Source organism: Pteropus medius, unplaced genomic scaffold (assembly GCF_902729225.1).
Source record: "Pteropus medius unplaced genomic scaffold, Ma_sr-lr_union100, whole genome shotgun sequence".
Lineage (NCBI taxonomy): Eukaryota > Metazoa > Chordata > Mammalia > Chiroptera > Pteropodidae > Pteropus > Pteropus medius.
The window spans coordinates 326,215-342,330 of record NW_024349566.1 but is presented as its reverse complement, the minus strand read 5'-3'; the positions used below and the strand labels follow the sequence as shown (position 1 = coordinate 342,330).

The window sequence follows — 16,116 nt, the reverse complement described above, 5'->3', positions numbered from 1 at the left end:
TTAGCAATTAGAGGTTCCAGGCCATGAAGAAAGGAAGAAAGCTAAAATGTATGATGTACAGGCTCCATACACACCTGACCCTGAAAACAGTCTCACCAGTCCTTCCTCAGTGGAAGGAAAAGGCAGGACCATTAGCATCACATAAGAAATGAGAGAATCAGGAGGCCCATATATAAGGAGTGATCCAAGGAGAAAGCAAGAGAGGAGCAGAGGGAAACAACCTCCGCCACCCTCACTCACCAGTCACGCCCACGGTGGACACGGGGCCCACACGCCGACCCCCGTGCAGGCCGTACAGGTGCATCTTGTACTTGCGGCCCGGCTCCAGGCCCTGCACGGCGACCTCACTCTCCTCACCCCCAACACGCACCACCTGGGGCCGCCCGTCCCTGTCCTTGTACTGGATGGTGAAGGAGTCGAAGTGGCCCTGGGGGACGGTCCAGGAGAGGCTCAGCGAGTCTGGGGAGGACCCCGTCACAGTCAGGTCTCCCAGGAGGGGCTCCGTGGGGGACTCCGGGGCCTCCGTGCTGGGCTCCTTGGGGCTGGGGGTCTCCTCCACCTCCGTGGGGAAGGGGGTCTCTTCATCTGCAGGTGAGAAACACAGACACAGAGAGGGTGAGGCAGGGTCTGTAGATATGTCCTCAAATTATAGGTGAAGGTTGAAGACATGGTCATGACTGGGGGCCCTCAGTTCACTTCAGAGAAGTCCTTATTTGGAGCTGGGTGGTCCAGTTCAACTGTCTTCTCAAAAATGTGCCCAGAGCCTCGAGGTCAGCCATGTGGGACCCTGAGCAGCCACCAGCACAGCTCACGGAGGCCCTTCTGTGCCCAGGGAGACCCAGCTATCATCAGGGAACCCCAGCAGAGAGGCACAAAGGACACCGTGGCTCAGCCTCCAGCAGAAGGGACCCCTGTACCCTGCTCACCCAGCAGAGAGAGTGTGATCCTCCTGCAGGCTCCCACCCTGGGGCTTCCACCGTCCACTCACCTGTCACCCCGATGGCAGACACGGGGCCCTGGCGTTGGCCGTCATGGAAGCCGTACAGGTTCATCTTGTACTTGTGGTCTGGCTCCAGGCCTGAGATGGTGACCCCGTCCTCGTGCCCTGGCACCCGCACCACCTTGGGCTGCCCGTCCCCGTTCTTGTACTGGATCAGGAAGTGGTCAAACTGGCCCTCGGAGACGGTCCAGGAGAGGCGCAGGGAGTCGGGCGTGGTGTCGGTCACTGCCAGCTCCCCCAGGCGGGGCTTGATGGGAGGCTCAGGGGTGGTGGTGGGCAGGGCTTGGGTGGTCACAGCTTCATAGTCTGGAGCTGGACAGAGACATGGGGGACAAGCGAGGTCGCCTCAGTCCGCAGTTCAGCATATAAAGGAGTGTATTGCAAAAATAAGACAGGAAGGGGCAGAATCTTGCCATCCACAGTGCCTCTAGCTCCTATTTGTCCGGTGTCTTTAATGGTTCCTTCCCATCACCACACCATCTCCACCCCTGCCTCACCCACCACCTACCAGCACCCCCTTGACCTGTCCCTCTCTCTCCAGCAACCCCCTCTCCTCTGAACACAGTTCCACGTAGCTACCGTGCCCTGGGCTCCCTCCACTGGGGTCTCGCGGCATGTCACTCCCTTTGGCTCAATGTCTTTGCTCCCTAACAACCCAGAACCCCTTCCCCAAACAGAAACCTGCTGTGTTCCTGGACCTGTTCCTGTCCATCGGACTCAGCGTTTCCCACTCTCCGCTAAGCTCTTCTTGAATGTCCTCCTCCCCACACCTGTGGTCTCACCTTCCTGTTTTGGGTGACCCTCACCTCTCACCTGCGCTCCTACCTCCCTACTGCTGTCCCGGCCTCCCTCCCCAGCCGTCCTGCACAGGAGACCAGAATGAGCCTTTAAACACACATCTGATGGTGTCAGTCTTACTTAAAACTGTGTACAAACCTCTGTATTCCCAGGAGCAGTCCCTGGCTTCCCGAGCTGCCCCTACCTCTCCACCCCATCTCAAGACTATCCCCTGACTCAAAGCATCTCATCCAAAACCCTCTCATGTGTCATGATGCTCCTAGTTTCCAGGCTTGTGCACCAGCTGTGACATTGTTGACCTGATGCGGTCCTTGTCCTATTACTAGCTGTCACCGCACTAACGCCCGCCTGACCTCAGTTCCTAGCTGTCCGGTGGGTGCCTGTGGATAGGCTGGCCTGGCTCCGGGGCTCCTGTCATACCTGTATCCTCCTTCACCTGATTTCCTGGTTCACAGCCTGCCTCCACAGGACCGTGAGCCCCATTAGGATGAGAACTTGTCTCTCTGCTGTGTTTGAGATTTACCCCTGCGAACTCCCACAGTGCTTGGCTCAGAGCACCCACATCTTAGTTGACCCATTGCAGTCATAAGTATGATACCGTCTGAACCGTGAGGTCTGAAGGTGCTGCAGGCAAGACGCTGCATTTGAGCACCTGACATCTTCCATCACAGCCTCCAGTCACTCCATAGAGGCCGAGCCTCTGAGAGGGACCAGGGGTGCCAGTATGATTCCCTCCGTCAGATTCTAAGAAAGCATCCAATTCCTTGGTTGTGAGGACATTGCTACTCAAAGTGTGGACCTCAGACCAGCAGCAGCAGCATCCTGGAGGATCTTGTGTTAGGAGTGTGGAATCTCTGGCCCCAGCCCAAACCTGCTGAACGAATGAGCCCTTTACCAAGATCCCCAGGCCGGCGATGTGCAAAAATAAGCAGATGTGCAGGTGGGAATATTTGTTTTCATGAAGATGGAAATAAAGGGAAAATCTTCTAGGGTCTGTCTTCCCCACCCTGCCCGCCCTGCCATCACTTACCAGTCACGCCCACGGTGGACACGGGGCCCACACGCCGACCCCCGTGCAGGCCGTACAGGTGCATCTTGTACTTGCGGCCCGGCTCCAGGCCCTGCACGGCGACCTCGCTCTCCTCACCCCCAACACGCACCACCTGGGGCCGCCCGTCCCTGTCCTTGTACTGGATGGTGAAGGAGTCGAAGTGGCCCTGGGGGACGGTCCAGGAGAGGCTCAGCGAGTCTGGGGAAGACCCCGTCACTGTCAGGTCTCCCAGGAGGGGTTCCTTGGGGGGCTCCGGGGCCTCCGTGCTGGGCTCCTTGGGGCTGAGGGTTTCCTCCACAACCTCCTGGGGCACTGAGAAAATAGAATGCAGGTAGAGGCTTAGATGACAACTTGCTTTTCTGGTGCTATCTATAGGGACAAGTTCATCATGCTAAAATACTCTGTAAAGTATAAGATTTGAGGTTGGCGTAGCCGTTGGATTGGCCATTTAGTTACTCATTGTTGAGAGAGCTGAGACAGGCTCCCTAACCCCTATCACAGATTTGCTAGCAGATACTATAAACCTGCAGAAGGCAATTCGGACACTTGTGTAGGAGCCAAAATAATGCTCATTTCCTTTGACCCAATAATCTCATTTCTGGGCAGCTATCCTAGAAAATTATTAAAAAGCAGGAAAAAATTGTATCATAGGAGTTTGTTATGGGATTATTCATGACAGCAAAATATTTCAGGGACCAAATGACCCATATAAAATGATTAATTTTGTTATGGCACTTCTACTGCGAAGTATCAAATAGCCATTAAAGTGATGATTAATGCAGGTTGTGTAGCCACAGGATAAATGCTCACAATATAACTTGGGTGCAAAAAAAGGTAAGAGCCAAGAATTAGATGAACACTCTGCAACTTTAAAACATGCACTACACTGAAAATGCAGAGAGAAAGAGGATGTGTTATGTACATTGTTATGAATGAAAGTTGTTGGGTCAAAAGGTGGTCTGATTTTTTTCCTGTTTTTCAACTTTCTATCGTGTTGCTATATTCTTCTAGAAAAATGCAGACTTAAAAAGAATTTCTGGATTATAAAAATTAATAATCCGGTGGAAGGTATGGAGTGAGATATGGGTCCCCTCTACTTTGTGTATATTTGGGATTCACCTTGATAGGGAGTAAAAAAACCCGAGCTGTGAATGAGAGTTAACAGCCTACCTTTAGGGTGCGAATTGTTCTAATGTCCACTTTCGAATGTGTTCCCTATCATTCCCTCCCCGAACACTATTGTGAACACATATATGGAAATGAGGCCTACTCCCCAGGAACGAAGGAAGCTGAGTGAAATGGTTTCTCTGTGTGCACTATCTTCAGGAGAAGAGAGAACTTTACCTAGATGCTCACTTGGTGTCACAGAGGCAACAATTAGCCCTCTGAAGCATCCATCCCAGAGGGACTAGGTTCTTCCACATCCTGAGGCTCTCTTGAGATATCGTCAGCAGGCATAAGAATCTGGCTGACAAAGACTTAGAGAAGCAAGTCTGACTGAACTGTTGGAATTGAATCCACCTTGTGATTTTTCCTCCTATTTCTTAGGGACTAGAAACTGTCTTTTTCATAATTAGAAATAAAATAAGTTACAAGAGTGATTCGTGGTGGTGGGGTGTGGACAAGCAGTACAAAAGACAAGACATTATCTTAAAAAATTTCCCCGATTATAAAAGAAATGTGTGTCATTTAAGAAAATCCGGAGAACATAGAATAAAACAAAAAAAAATGGAACATTCTATTCTGTCCCACAAACATGCACCCCATGGGATATGTTTCCTTCCAGTTTTCTTCCCATGCATGTTATGTTCAAGTGGTTGTGATTAACATTATTAAAAAAAAATTTGGGCTTTTTCAATGCGATATTATAAAGTAATTTTCTTAACGTTAAAACATTTCAATGATGGCATAATAGCTCATCTTTTAGGTGTTATCTAATTATTTAACCATCCTAATAGAGTTGAATGTTAAATTCTTTTTTTCTTTTCTGTTTTCTCTTTTTGTTTTTCTTTTTTGTTATAACAAAGAATGCTGTAATTAAGATGGAAGAAGAGGAATTCTGGTAAAGTCAGATTTAGCCTGTGCCTGACACATTTGAACTTCAGAAGAAGCCAGTGACTGACCATCAGAAGAAGGTCATACCAGTGTAGATGATGAGGCTGCAGGTTGGTAAAGGTCAAACCACTAGGCACGGGCCACAGCCCAGGGCCATGTAGGGGGCAGTGGAAGCAGAGCCAAGGCCTCGACCCTCAGGGGCTGACAAAGAGCAGAACAGTCAACCAATTTACCCAGGAGAAAAAAATACTTCTCCCTAGAGACACCCAGAGCACCCCGCCACTCACCGGTCACACCCACAGTGGACACGGGGCCCACACGCTGACCCTTGTGCAGGCCGTACAGGTGCATCTTGTACTTGTGGCCCGGCTCCAGGCCCCGCACGGTGACCTCGCTTTCCTCACCCCCAGCACGCACCACCTGGGGCCGCCCGTCCCTGTCCTTGTACTGGATGGTGAAGGAGTCGAAGTGGCCCTGGGGGATGGTCCAGGAGAGGCTCAGCGAGTCTGGGGAAGATCTTGTCACTGTCAGGTCCCCCAGGAGGGGCTCCTTGGGGGACTCCGGGGCCTCCGTGCTGGGCTCCTTGGGGCTGGGGGTCTCCTCCACCTCCGTGGGGAAGGGGGTCTTTTCCACTGTAGCTGAGAAACACAGACACAGAGAGGGTGAGGCAGGGTCTGTAGATGTCCTCAAATTTTAGGTGAAGGATGGAGAAGCCATGGTGATGACTGGGGGCCCTCAGTTCACTTCAGAGAAGTCCCTATTTGGAGTTGGGTGGTCCAATTCAACTGTCTTTTCACAAACATGCCCAGAGCCTTGGGGTCAGCTGTGTGAGACCCTGAGCAGCCACCAGCACAGCTCATGGAGGCCCTTCTCTGCCCAGGGAGACCCACCTATCATCAGGGAATCCTAGCGGAGAGGCACAAAGGACACCGTGGCTCAGCCTCCAGCAGAAGGGACCCCTGTACCCTGCTCACCCAGCAGAGAGAGTGTGATCCTCCTGCAGGCTCCCACCCTGGGGCTTCCACCGTCCACTCACCTGTCACCCCGATGGCAGACACGGGGCCCTGGCGTTGGCCGTCATGGAAGCCGTACAGGTTCATCTTGTACTTGTGGTCTGGCTCCAGGCCCGAGATGGTGACCTCCTTTTCGTGCCCTGGCACCCGCACCACCTTGGGCTGCCCATCTCCGTTCTTGTACTGGACCAAGAAGTGGTCAAACTGGCCCTCAGGGACGGTCCAGGAGAGGTGCAAGGAGTCGGGTGTGGCATCCATCACATTCACCTCTCCCAAGTGTGGCTTCAAAGAAGGGCTGGCAGGGGGTTCCTCTTCAGGGACTGGAAAGAGATGCAAACAGATGCAATCCTGTTGCCAGAAGGGGTTGCTGAGACTACAGGTTTCCTAGATTCAGGCCAGAAAGGTGGGGGACAGCTCCGGGCCTGACTTAAGGTCCATTGCTGGTTATGATCATCAACGTCTTTCTGTGACCTCCTTATGGTCCATCTAACATGCTAGCTGCCTGCCTCCGAGTCTTTGCACTAACTGTTCCTTCTGCCTGTGTGCTCTTTCCCCAGATGTCCACATGGCTCATGTCCATACTTTCTTTAATTCTTTGTTCAAATGCCACCTTCTCTTTGGGGCCTTCCCTGATCACCTATTTAAATTCCAATTGTCCCAACTGTAACTTACCCTCCTTATTTAGACCAAATTATAGCACCCAATTGTAAAATGATAATTATGAAACAATCAGGAAACTGTAGCACTATCTGGATACTTGGGGATATTAAGGAATGACTGTTCATTTTAAAGGTATACCAATTATAGTATGGTTATTTTTAAATAGTCATTTTAAAGAGAGGAGTATACTTAAACACCTAGTGATGAAGTATAGTGTTTGGAATTAGTTTAAAAACATTGCGATGGTCTACTACTTGTGGTCCATCCACAAGTAATACTGTTTGGCTATAAAAAGGAATGAAGTACTGCTACATGCTACAAAATGGATGAACCTAAAAAATGTGCTTTGTGAATGAAGCCAGACATAAAAGAACATATATTGCTTGATTCCACTTATATAGTATGTCCAGAAACAGCAGATCTACAGAGACTAAAGTAGATTAGGGTGGCCTGGGGCTGGATGTTGGAAAGGGTCTAGACATGAGGTTTCTTCTTGGGGTGATGGAAAAGTTCTAAATCAAGATAATCGTGAAGGATGCGCAACTCCGTAAATATACTAAAAATTGATGAGTTGTATATTGAAACAGGTGAATTTTATGGTATGTAAATTATGCTTTAATAAAGCTGTTAAAAAAATAATTCTATGGGAAAGGGCAGGCAGTAAGTAGAGTGTGGGTGAGCCAGATCTGGCAAGAGTTAATATTTGATTGAAACAGGGTGATGGATACATAGGAGTTCATTACACTATTCTTTCTCTTTGTAAATTAGTTTGCATTTCATATAATATTTGTTGAGTGTATTAATATTTCAAGGCATATGTGCCTACCCACAATAAAATTTCCTTCCCAGGAAAAGCAGAGAGCCATAAAGTCAGGATGTTACTGCCTTCAAGTCCTCAAAACAAGGGCCTCTCTCAGATGGACCAGGCACTTCCCTATGACCTGCTTTTCCTGCCGCTGTACCACGCCTGACCTCAGATGGTAAGTGGACACAGAAGGTCAAAAATTGAGGTCTTAGGGTATCCAGTGGAGGAGACTCGGGAGACACTACTAATGAGATCTTACTGGAGCCCAACCTTGGGGCCCTTGAACCCTCACTCACCTGTCAAGCCCATGGTGGACACGGGGCCAACACGCTGACCCCCGTGCAGGCCATACAGGTGCATCTTGTACTTGCGGCCCGGCTCCAGGCCCCGCACAGTGACCTCGCTTTCCTCACCCTCAACACGCACCACCTGGGGCCGCCCGTCCCTGTCCTTGTACTGGATGGTGAAGGAGTCGAAGTGGCCCTGGGGGATGGTCCAGGAGAGGCTCAGCGAGTCTGGGGAAGATCCTGTCACTGTCAGGTCCCCCAGGAGGGGCTCCTTGGGGGACTCTGGGGCCTCCGTGCTGGGCTCCTTGGGGCTGAGGGTCTCCTCCACCTCCATGGGGAAGGGGGTCTCTTCCTCTGCAGGTGAGAAACACAGACACAGAGAGGGTGAGGCAGGGTCTGTAGATATGTCCTCAAATTTTAGGTGAAGGATGAAGCCATGGTGATGACTGGGGGCCCTTAGGTCACTTCAGGAAGTCCCTATTTGGAGCTGGGTGGTCCAGTTCAACTGTCTTCTCAAAAATGTGCCCAGAGCCTCGAGGTCAGCCGTGTGGGACCCTGAGCAGCCACCAGCACAGCTCACGGAGGCCCTTCTGTGCCCAGGGAGACCCAGCTATCATCAGGGAACCCCAGCAGAGAGGCACAAAGGACACCGTGGCTCAGCCTCCAGCAGAAGGGACCCCTGTACCCTGCTCACCCAGCAGAGAGAGTGTGATCCTCCTGCAGGCTCCCACCCTGGGGCTTCCACCGTCCACTCACCTGTCACCCCGATGGCAGACACGGGGCCCTGGCGTTGGCCGTCATGGAAGCCGTACAGGTTCATCTTGTACTTGTGGTCTGGCTCCAGGCCTGAGATGGTGACCCCGTCCTCGTGCCCTGGCACCCGCACCACCTTGGGCTGCCCGTCCCCGTTCTTGTACTGGATCAGGAAGTGGTCAAACTGGCCCTCGGAGACGGTCCAGGAGAGGCGCAGGGAGTCGGGCGTGGTGTCGGTCACTGCCAGCTCCCCCAGGCGGGGCTTGATGGGAGGCTCAGGGGTGGTGGTGGGCAGGGCTTGGGTGGTCACAGCTTCATAGTCTGGAGCTGGACAGAGACATGGGGGACAAGCGAGGTCGCCTCAGTCCGCAGTTCAGCATACAAAGGAGTATATTGCAAAAATAAGACAGGAAGGGGCAGAATCTTGCCATCCACAGTGCCTCTAGCTCCTATTTGTCCGGTGTCTTTAATGGTTCCTTCCCATCACCACACCATCTCCACCCCTGCCTCACCCACCACCTACCAGCACCCCCTTGACCTGTCCCTCTCTCTCCAGCAACCCCCTCTCCTCTGAACACAGTTCCACGTAGCTACCGTGCCCTGGGCTCCCTCCACTGGGGTCTCGCGGCATGTCACTCCCTTTGGCTCAATGTCTTTGCTCCCTAACAACCCAGAACTCCCCTTCCCCTAAACAGTGAAAACCTGCTGTGTTCCTGGACCTGTTCCCGTCCATCGACTCAGCGCTTTCCACCTCCGCCTTAAGCTCTCCTCTTGAATGTCCTCCTCCCCACACCTGTGGTCTCACTCTTCCTGTTTTGGGTGACCTCACCTCACCTGCGCCTCCCACTTCCCATTGCTGTCCTGCCTCCTCCCAGCTGGCCCTGCACAGGGAGACCAGAATGAGCCTTTAAACACACATCTGATGGTAGGCTGTCCATTTAAAACTGTGTATAAAACTTAGGAGTTCTAGGAGCAGTCCTCTGGTTTCCTGAGCTGCTCCCTACCTCTCTACTCCTATCTCTCAAGACTATCCCCTGACTTCAAAGTATTCTATCCAAAACCCTTCTCATGTGTCATGATGCTCCTAGTTTCCAGGCTTGTGCACCAGCTGTGACATCGTTGACCTGATGCGGTCCTTGTCCTATTACTAGCTGTCACCGCACTAACGCCCGCCTGACCTCAGTTCCTAGCTGTCCCGTGGGTGCCTGTGGATAGGCTGGCCTGGCCCCGGGGCTCCTGTCATACCTATATCCTCCTTCACCTGATTTCCTGGTTCACAGCCTGCCTCCACAGGACCGTGAGCCCCATTAGGATGAGAACTTGTCTCTCTGCTGTGTTTGAGATTTACCCCTGCGAACTCCCACAGTGCTTGGCTCAGAGCACCCACATCTTAGTTGACCCATTGCAGTCATAAGTATGATACTGTCTGAACCGTGAGGTCTGAAGGTGCTGCAGGCAAGACGCTGCATTTGAGCACCTGACATCTTCCATCACAGCCTCCAGTCACTCCATAGAGGCCGAGCCTCTGAGAGGGACCAGGGGTGCCAGTATGATTCCCTCCGTCAGATTCTAAGAAAGCATCCAATTCCTTGGTTGTGAGGACATTGCTACTCAAAGTGTGGACCTCAGACCAGCAGCAGCAGCATCCTGGAGGATCTTGTGTTAGGAGTGTGGAATCTCTGGCCCCAGCCCAAACCTGCTGAACGAATGAGCCCTTTACCAAGATCCCCAGGCCGGCGATGTGCAAAAATAAGCAGATGTGCAGGTGGGAATATTTGTTTTCATGAAGATGGAAATAAAGGGAAAATCTTCTAGGGTCTGTCTTCCCCACCCTGCCCGCCCTGCCATCACTTACCAGTCACGCCCACGGTGGACACGGGGCCCACACGCCGACCCCCGTGCAGGCCGTACAGGTGCATCTTGTACTTGCGGCCCGGCTCCAGGCCCTGCACGGCGACCTCACTCTCCTCACCCCCAACACGCACCACCTGGGGCCGCCCGTCCCTGTCCTTGTACTGGATGGTGAAGGAGTCGAAGTGGCCCTGGGGGACGGTCCAGGAGAGGCTCAGCGAGTCTGGGGAGGACCCCGTCACAGTCAGGTCTCCCAGGAGGGGCTCCGTGGGGGACTCCGGGGCCTCCGTGCTGGGCTCCTTGGGGCTGGGGGTCTCCTCCACCTCCGTGGGGAAGGGGGTCTCTTCATCTGCAGGTGAGAAACACAGACACAGAGAGGGTGAGGCAGGGTCTGTAGATATGTCCTCAAATTATAGGTGAAGGTTGAAGACATGGTCATGACTGGGGGCCCTCAGTTCACTTCAGAGAAGTCCTTATTTGGAGCTGGGTGGTCCAGTTCAACTGTCTTCTCAAAAATGTGCCCAGAGCCTCGAGGTCAGCCGTGTGGGACCCTGAGCAGCCACCAGCACAGCTCACGGAGGCCCTTCTGTGCCCAGGGAGACCCAGCTATCATCAGGGAACCCCAGCAGAGAGGCACAAAGGACACCGTGGCTCAGCCTCCAGCAGAAGGGACCCCTGTACCCTGCTCACCCAGCAGAGAGAGTGTGATCCTCCTGCAGGCTCCCACCCTGGGGCTTCCACCGTCCACTCACCTGTCACCCCGATGGCAGCATTACAGGGGTTCTGGCTGCTAATGGGCCATGGAAGCCTCTGCACAGGTTCATCTTGTACTTGGTCTGGCTCCAGGCCTGAGATGGTGACCCCGTCCTCGTGCCCAGGCACCCGCACCACCTTGGGCTGCCCGTCCCCGTTCTTGTACTGGACCAGGAAGTGGTCAAACTGGCCCTCGGAGACGGTCCAGGAGAGGTGCAGGGAGTCGGGGGTGGTGTCGGTCACTGCCAGCTCCCCCAGGCGGGGCTTGATGGGAGGCTCAGGGGTGGTGGTGGGCAGGGCTTGGGTGGTCACAGCTTCATAGTCTGGAGCTGGACAGAGACATGGGGGACAAGTGAGGTCGCCTCAGTCCGCAGTTCAGCATATAAAGGAGTATATTGCAAAAATAAGACAGGAAGGGGCAGAATCTTGCCATCCACAGTGCCTCTAGCTCCTATTTGTCCGGTGTCTTTAATGGTTCCTTCCCATCACCACACCATCTCCACCCCTGCCTCACCCACCACCTACCAGCACCCCCTTGACCTGTCCCTCTCTCTCCAGCAACCCCCTCTCCTCTGAACACAGTTCCACGTAGCTACCGTGCCCTGGGCTCCCTCCACTGGGGTCTCGCGGCATGTCACTCCCTTTGGCTCAATGTCTTTGCTCCCTAACAACCCAGAACCCCTTCCCCAAACAGAAACCTGCTGTGTTCCTGGACCTGTTCCTGTCCATCGGACTCAGCGTTTCCCACTCTCCGCTAAGCTCTTCTTGAATGTCCTCCTCCCCACACCTGTGGTCTCACCTTCCTGTTTTGGGTGACCCTCACCTCTCACCTGCGCTCCTACCTCCCTACTGCTGTCCCGGCCTCCCTCCCCAGCCGTCCTGCACAGGAGACCAGAATGAGCCTTTAAACACACATCTGATGGTGTCAGTCTTACTTAAAACTGTGTACAAACCTCTGTATTCCCAGGAGCAGTCCCTGGCTTCCCGAGCTGCCCCTACCTCTCTACCCCATCTCAAGACTATCCCCTGACTCAAAGCATCTCATCCAAAACCCTCTCATGTGTCATGATGCTCCTAGTTTCCAGGCTTGTGCACCAGCTGTGACATCGTTGACCTGATGCGGTCCTTGTCCTATTACTAGCTGTCACCGCACTAACGCCCGCCTGACCTCAGTTCCTAGCTGTCTGGTGGGTGCCTGTGGATAGGCTGGCCTGGCTCCGGGGCTCCTGTCATACCTGTATCCTCCTTCACCTGATTTCCTGGTTCACAGCCTGCCTCCACAGGACCGTGAGCCCCATTAGGATGAGAACTTGTCTCTCTGCTGTGTTTGAGATTTACCCCTGCGAACTCCCACAGTGCTTGGCTCAGAGCACCCACATCTTAGTTGACCCATTGCAGTCATAAGTATGATACCGTCTGAACCGTGAGGTCTGAAGGTGCTGCAGGCAAGACGCTGCATTTGAGCACCTGACATCTTCCATCACAGCCTCCAGTCACTCCATAGAGGCCGAGCCTCTGAGAGGGACCAGGGGTGCCAGTATGATTCCCTCCGTCAGATTCTAAGAAAGCATCCAATTCCTTGGTTGTGAGGACATTGCTACTCAAAGTGTGGACCTCAGACCAGCAGCAGCAGCATCCTGGAGGATCTTGTGTTAGGAGTGTGGAATCTCTGGCCCCAGCCCAAACCTGCTGAACGAATGAGCCCTTTACCAAGATCCCCAGGCCGGCGATGTGCAAAAATAAGCAGATGTGCAGGTGGGAATATTTGTTTTCATGAAGATGGAAATAAAGGGAAAATCTTCTAGGGTCTGTCTTCCCCACCCTGCCCGCCCTGCCATCACTTACCAGTCACGCCCACGGTGGACACGGGGCCCACACGCCGACCCCCGTGCAGGCCGTACAGGTGCATCTTGTACTTGCGGCCCGGCTCCAGGCCCTGCACGGCGACCTCACTCTCCTCACCCCCAACACGCACCACCTGGGGCCGCCCGTCCCTGTCCTTGTACTGGATGGTGAAGGAGTCGAAGTGGCCCTGGGGGACGGTCCAGGAGAGGCTCAGCGAGTCTGGGGAGGACCCCGTCACAGTCAGGTCTCCCAGGAGGGGCTCCGTGGGGGACTCCGGGGCCTCCGTGCTGGGCTCCTTGGGGCTGGGGGTCTCCTCCACCTCCGTGGGGAAGGGGGTCTCTTCATCTGCAGGTGAGAAACACAGACACAGAGAGGGTGAGGCAGGGTCTGTAGATATGTCCTCAAATTATAGGTGAAGGTTGAAGACATGGTCATGACTGGGGGCCCTCAGTTCACTTCAGAGAAGTCCTTATTTGGAGCTGGGTGGTCCAGTTCAACTGTCTTCTCAAAAATGTGCCCAGAGCCTCGAGGTCAGCCGTGTGGGACCCTGAGCAGCCACCAGCACAGCTCACGGAGGCCCTTCTGTGCCCAGGGAGACCCAGCTATCATCAGGGAACCCCAGCAGAGAGGCACAAAGGACACCGTGGCTCAGCCTCCAGCAGAAGGGACCCCTGTACCCTGCTCACCCAGCAGAGAGAGTGTGATCCTCCTGCAGGCTCCCACCCTGGGGCTTCCACCGTCCACTCACCTGTCACCCCGATGGCAGACACGGGGCCCTGGCGTTGGCCGTCATGGAAGCCGTACAGGTTCATCTTGTACTTGTGGTCTGGCTCCAGGCCCGAGATGGTGACCTCCTTTTCGTGCCCTGGCACCCGCACCACCTTGGGCTGCCCGTCCCCGTTCTTGTACTGGACCAGGAAGTGCTCAAACTGGCCCTCGGGGACGGTCCAGGAGAGGTGCAGGGAGTCGGGGGTGGTGTCGGTCACTGACAACTCCCCCAGGCGGGGCTTGATGGGAAGCTCGGGGGTGGTGGTGGGAGCTTCTGAAGGTTTATCCTCCTCCTCCTTTGGGGCTGAACAGAGACAGGGAGAGAGAGAGAAGGACCTGAGAGAAGGGCAGGTGCTCATGTGGCCTTTGCTCTCCTCATTGCTCTCACACTATTTGGAAGGAAGTAGGGTGGGCAGAGTTCTTCTAGCTCACCTGTCATGGCCTCCACTTGGGTAGGACCCATACGCTCCCAGCCATGGAAACCATACAGGTTCACCCGGTATCTGTGATCGGATTCTAGGCCTGAGAGGGTGATGTCATTCTGGTCACCCCCTATACTAACAACTTGAAGCTGCCCATCCTGGTCTGTGTATTGGATCTCGAAGGAATCAAATTCTCCCTCAGTGACTGTCCAAGAGAGATGCAGGGTGTAGGGTGTGACTCCATCTACCATCAGCTCCCCAAGGTGGGGCTTGGACTCTGGAGGGTTTGGGGCCATGGTCTCAGCTTCGATTTCTTCCCTGGGAGCTATTCAGAGAGATAAGTAGAGATTGGTGACTAGTTTGTCACTGTACCAGTTCTCTCCAAGAGGAAGGCAGGAGGGAAGGTGATGAAAGCAAAAGATTAATAATAACGAGGGCCAAATATTTATACACGGGGATGAATTTCAAAAGCGCAATTCTAAGTATAAGAACCAAAACACAAAAGACTAAGTATTGTATGATTCTGCAAATGAAACGCTTAAAAGGGCACAATATAATGATAGAAAGCAATCAGTGGTTGCCAGAGGCTGGGGTTGGGGAATTGACTGCTCTGGGTATAGGCAAACTTTTTGGGTCCAGGGAAACATTTTATATCTCAGCTATGGCAATGTTTTCATTACCTGTACATTTGCCCAAACTCACTGAATTATTCCCTTAAAATGAATGTATTTTATTGCATGTAAATTATACCTCCATACAACTGATTCCTTCACCCAAACAAAGGAATATAGGAAGCTCAGAAATTGTGTGGCCAGGTAAAGTGGAGAGACTGGCAGGAAGGAAGAAGAGTCTATTCTGGCCACAGCCATACTCACCAGTCACAGCAATGGTGGAGACAGGACCCACACGCTTGCCCTCATGCAGCCCATAGAGCAGCAGCTTGTACCTGCGGGCGGGGTCCAGGCCTGAGATACTGACTTCCTTGAAGCTACCTTCCACAGGTACCACCTGAGGCTGCCCATTTCTATCCTTGTACTGGACCACAAAGGAGTCAAACTGGCCCTCGGGGACTGTCCATGAGAGGCCCACGGAGTCCGGTGTCACGCTGGTCACCTGTAGCTCCTCCCCCAGACGGGGTTTTGGGGGACGCTTCATTCCAGTATTGCCCACAGCACTCTGGGTCTCTGAGATGTAGAGAGAGATGTCTCTGTCATATGGCTGAAATGTTTCTGGAAGGCTGGGTGACCTCGAAGGTCAGGATTGAGAGGTCTGGAGACAGGGCTTTGCCATGGCTGAGTCTCGAAGGGCTGGTGCTATGGGCTTATGCAAAAAGAAGGGGGGACTGGATCCCAGCCAGAGGGGCTGGGACCAAATAACAACCATGGCAGCCATCACAAGTGACCAGCTACTGCTCTGGCCTGGCTGGGTGATAGATGCCTTTCCCAGGGACTTCTAGAAACAGAGGCAGGCCCAGCAGGGGATGCCCTGACCTGTGGTGCCATCCGCGGTGAGGGGTCCATGGCGCCTCTTGCCCAGGAAGCCGTAAAGAAGGAATCGGTACTTGCGGGCAGGGTCCAGAGGGGTGATGGTAACTGAGCGCTCGTGGCCCTCCACAGGCACCATCCGGGGCCCATCCCTGTCCTTGAACTGGACCACAAAGGAGTCGAAGTGGCCCTCGGGGACCGTCCAGGAGAGGTGGAGTGAGTCCAGAGTGGGATCTGTTACCCATAGCTCCCCGAGGCGGGGTGGGGCCCCTGGGCTAGTGTCACCTTGAATAGCTGGCAGAGAGAAAAGGTTTTTGTGTTTATTTTCCAAAATGACTCCGTGACTGCCTCTTGCTGGAGCTGAAAAAAAACAGAACTGCCCAAATGATCAGTGCTTCCCCTAAATCTTTTCATCACCCTTTCATCCCTGCTACCATTCCCAGCTGGCCTGTGCCTCTGTCCACTTAAGCAATGTAGGAGGGGGGCTTCTGTCCTGAGACATCTCTGGGAAAAGAGATTCTCTATCTTGCTGCTTATCTTCTTTATCTTGCTGTCCAGACTCTTCTCACTA

The 16,116-nt window shown here is 53.5% G+C and overlaps 1 protein-coding gene across 1 annotated transcript in view; it reads right to left on the bottom strand.

Moving 5' to 3' along the window:
* The window catches only part of TNXB (tenascin XB), a 54,734-nt gene that overhangs the window by 8,013 nt on the left and 30,605 nt on the right, over nucleotides 1–16,116 (bottom strand). Inside the window, 15 exon segments of the mRNA XM_039882959.1 lie at nucleotides 241–591; nucleotides 989–1,312; nucleotides 2,829–3,161; nucleotides 5,192–5,542; nucleotides 5,941–6,237; nucleotides 7,679–8,029; nucleotides 8,426–8,749; nucleotides 10,278–10,614; nucleotides 11,050–11,107; nucleotides 11,109–11,355; nucleotides 12,872–13,222; nucleotides 13,620–13,943; nucleotides 14,072–14,386; nucleotides 14,937–15,245; nucleotides 15,552–15,839. Coding sequence (XP_039738893.1) covers nucleotides 241–591; nucleotides 989–1,312; nucleotides 2,829–3,161; nucleotides 5,192–5,542; nucleotides 5,941–6,237; nucleotides 7,679–8,029; nucleotides 8,426–8,749; nucleotides 10,278–10,614; nucleotides 11,050–11,107; nucleotides 11,109–11,355; nucleotides 12,872–13,222; nucleotides 13,620–13,943; nucleotides 14,072–14,386; nucleotides 14,937–15,245; nucleotides 15,552–15,839 — 4,560 coding nt within the window.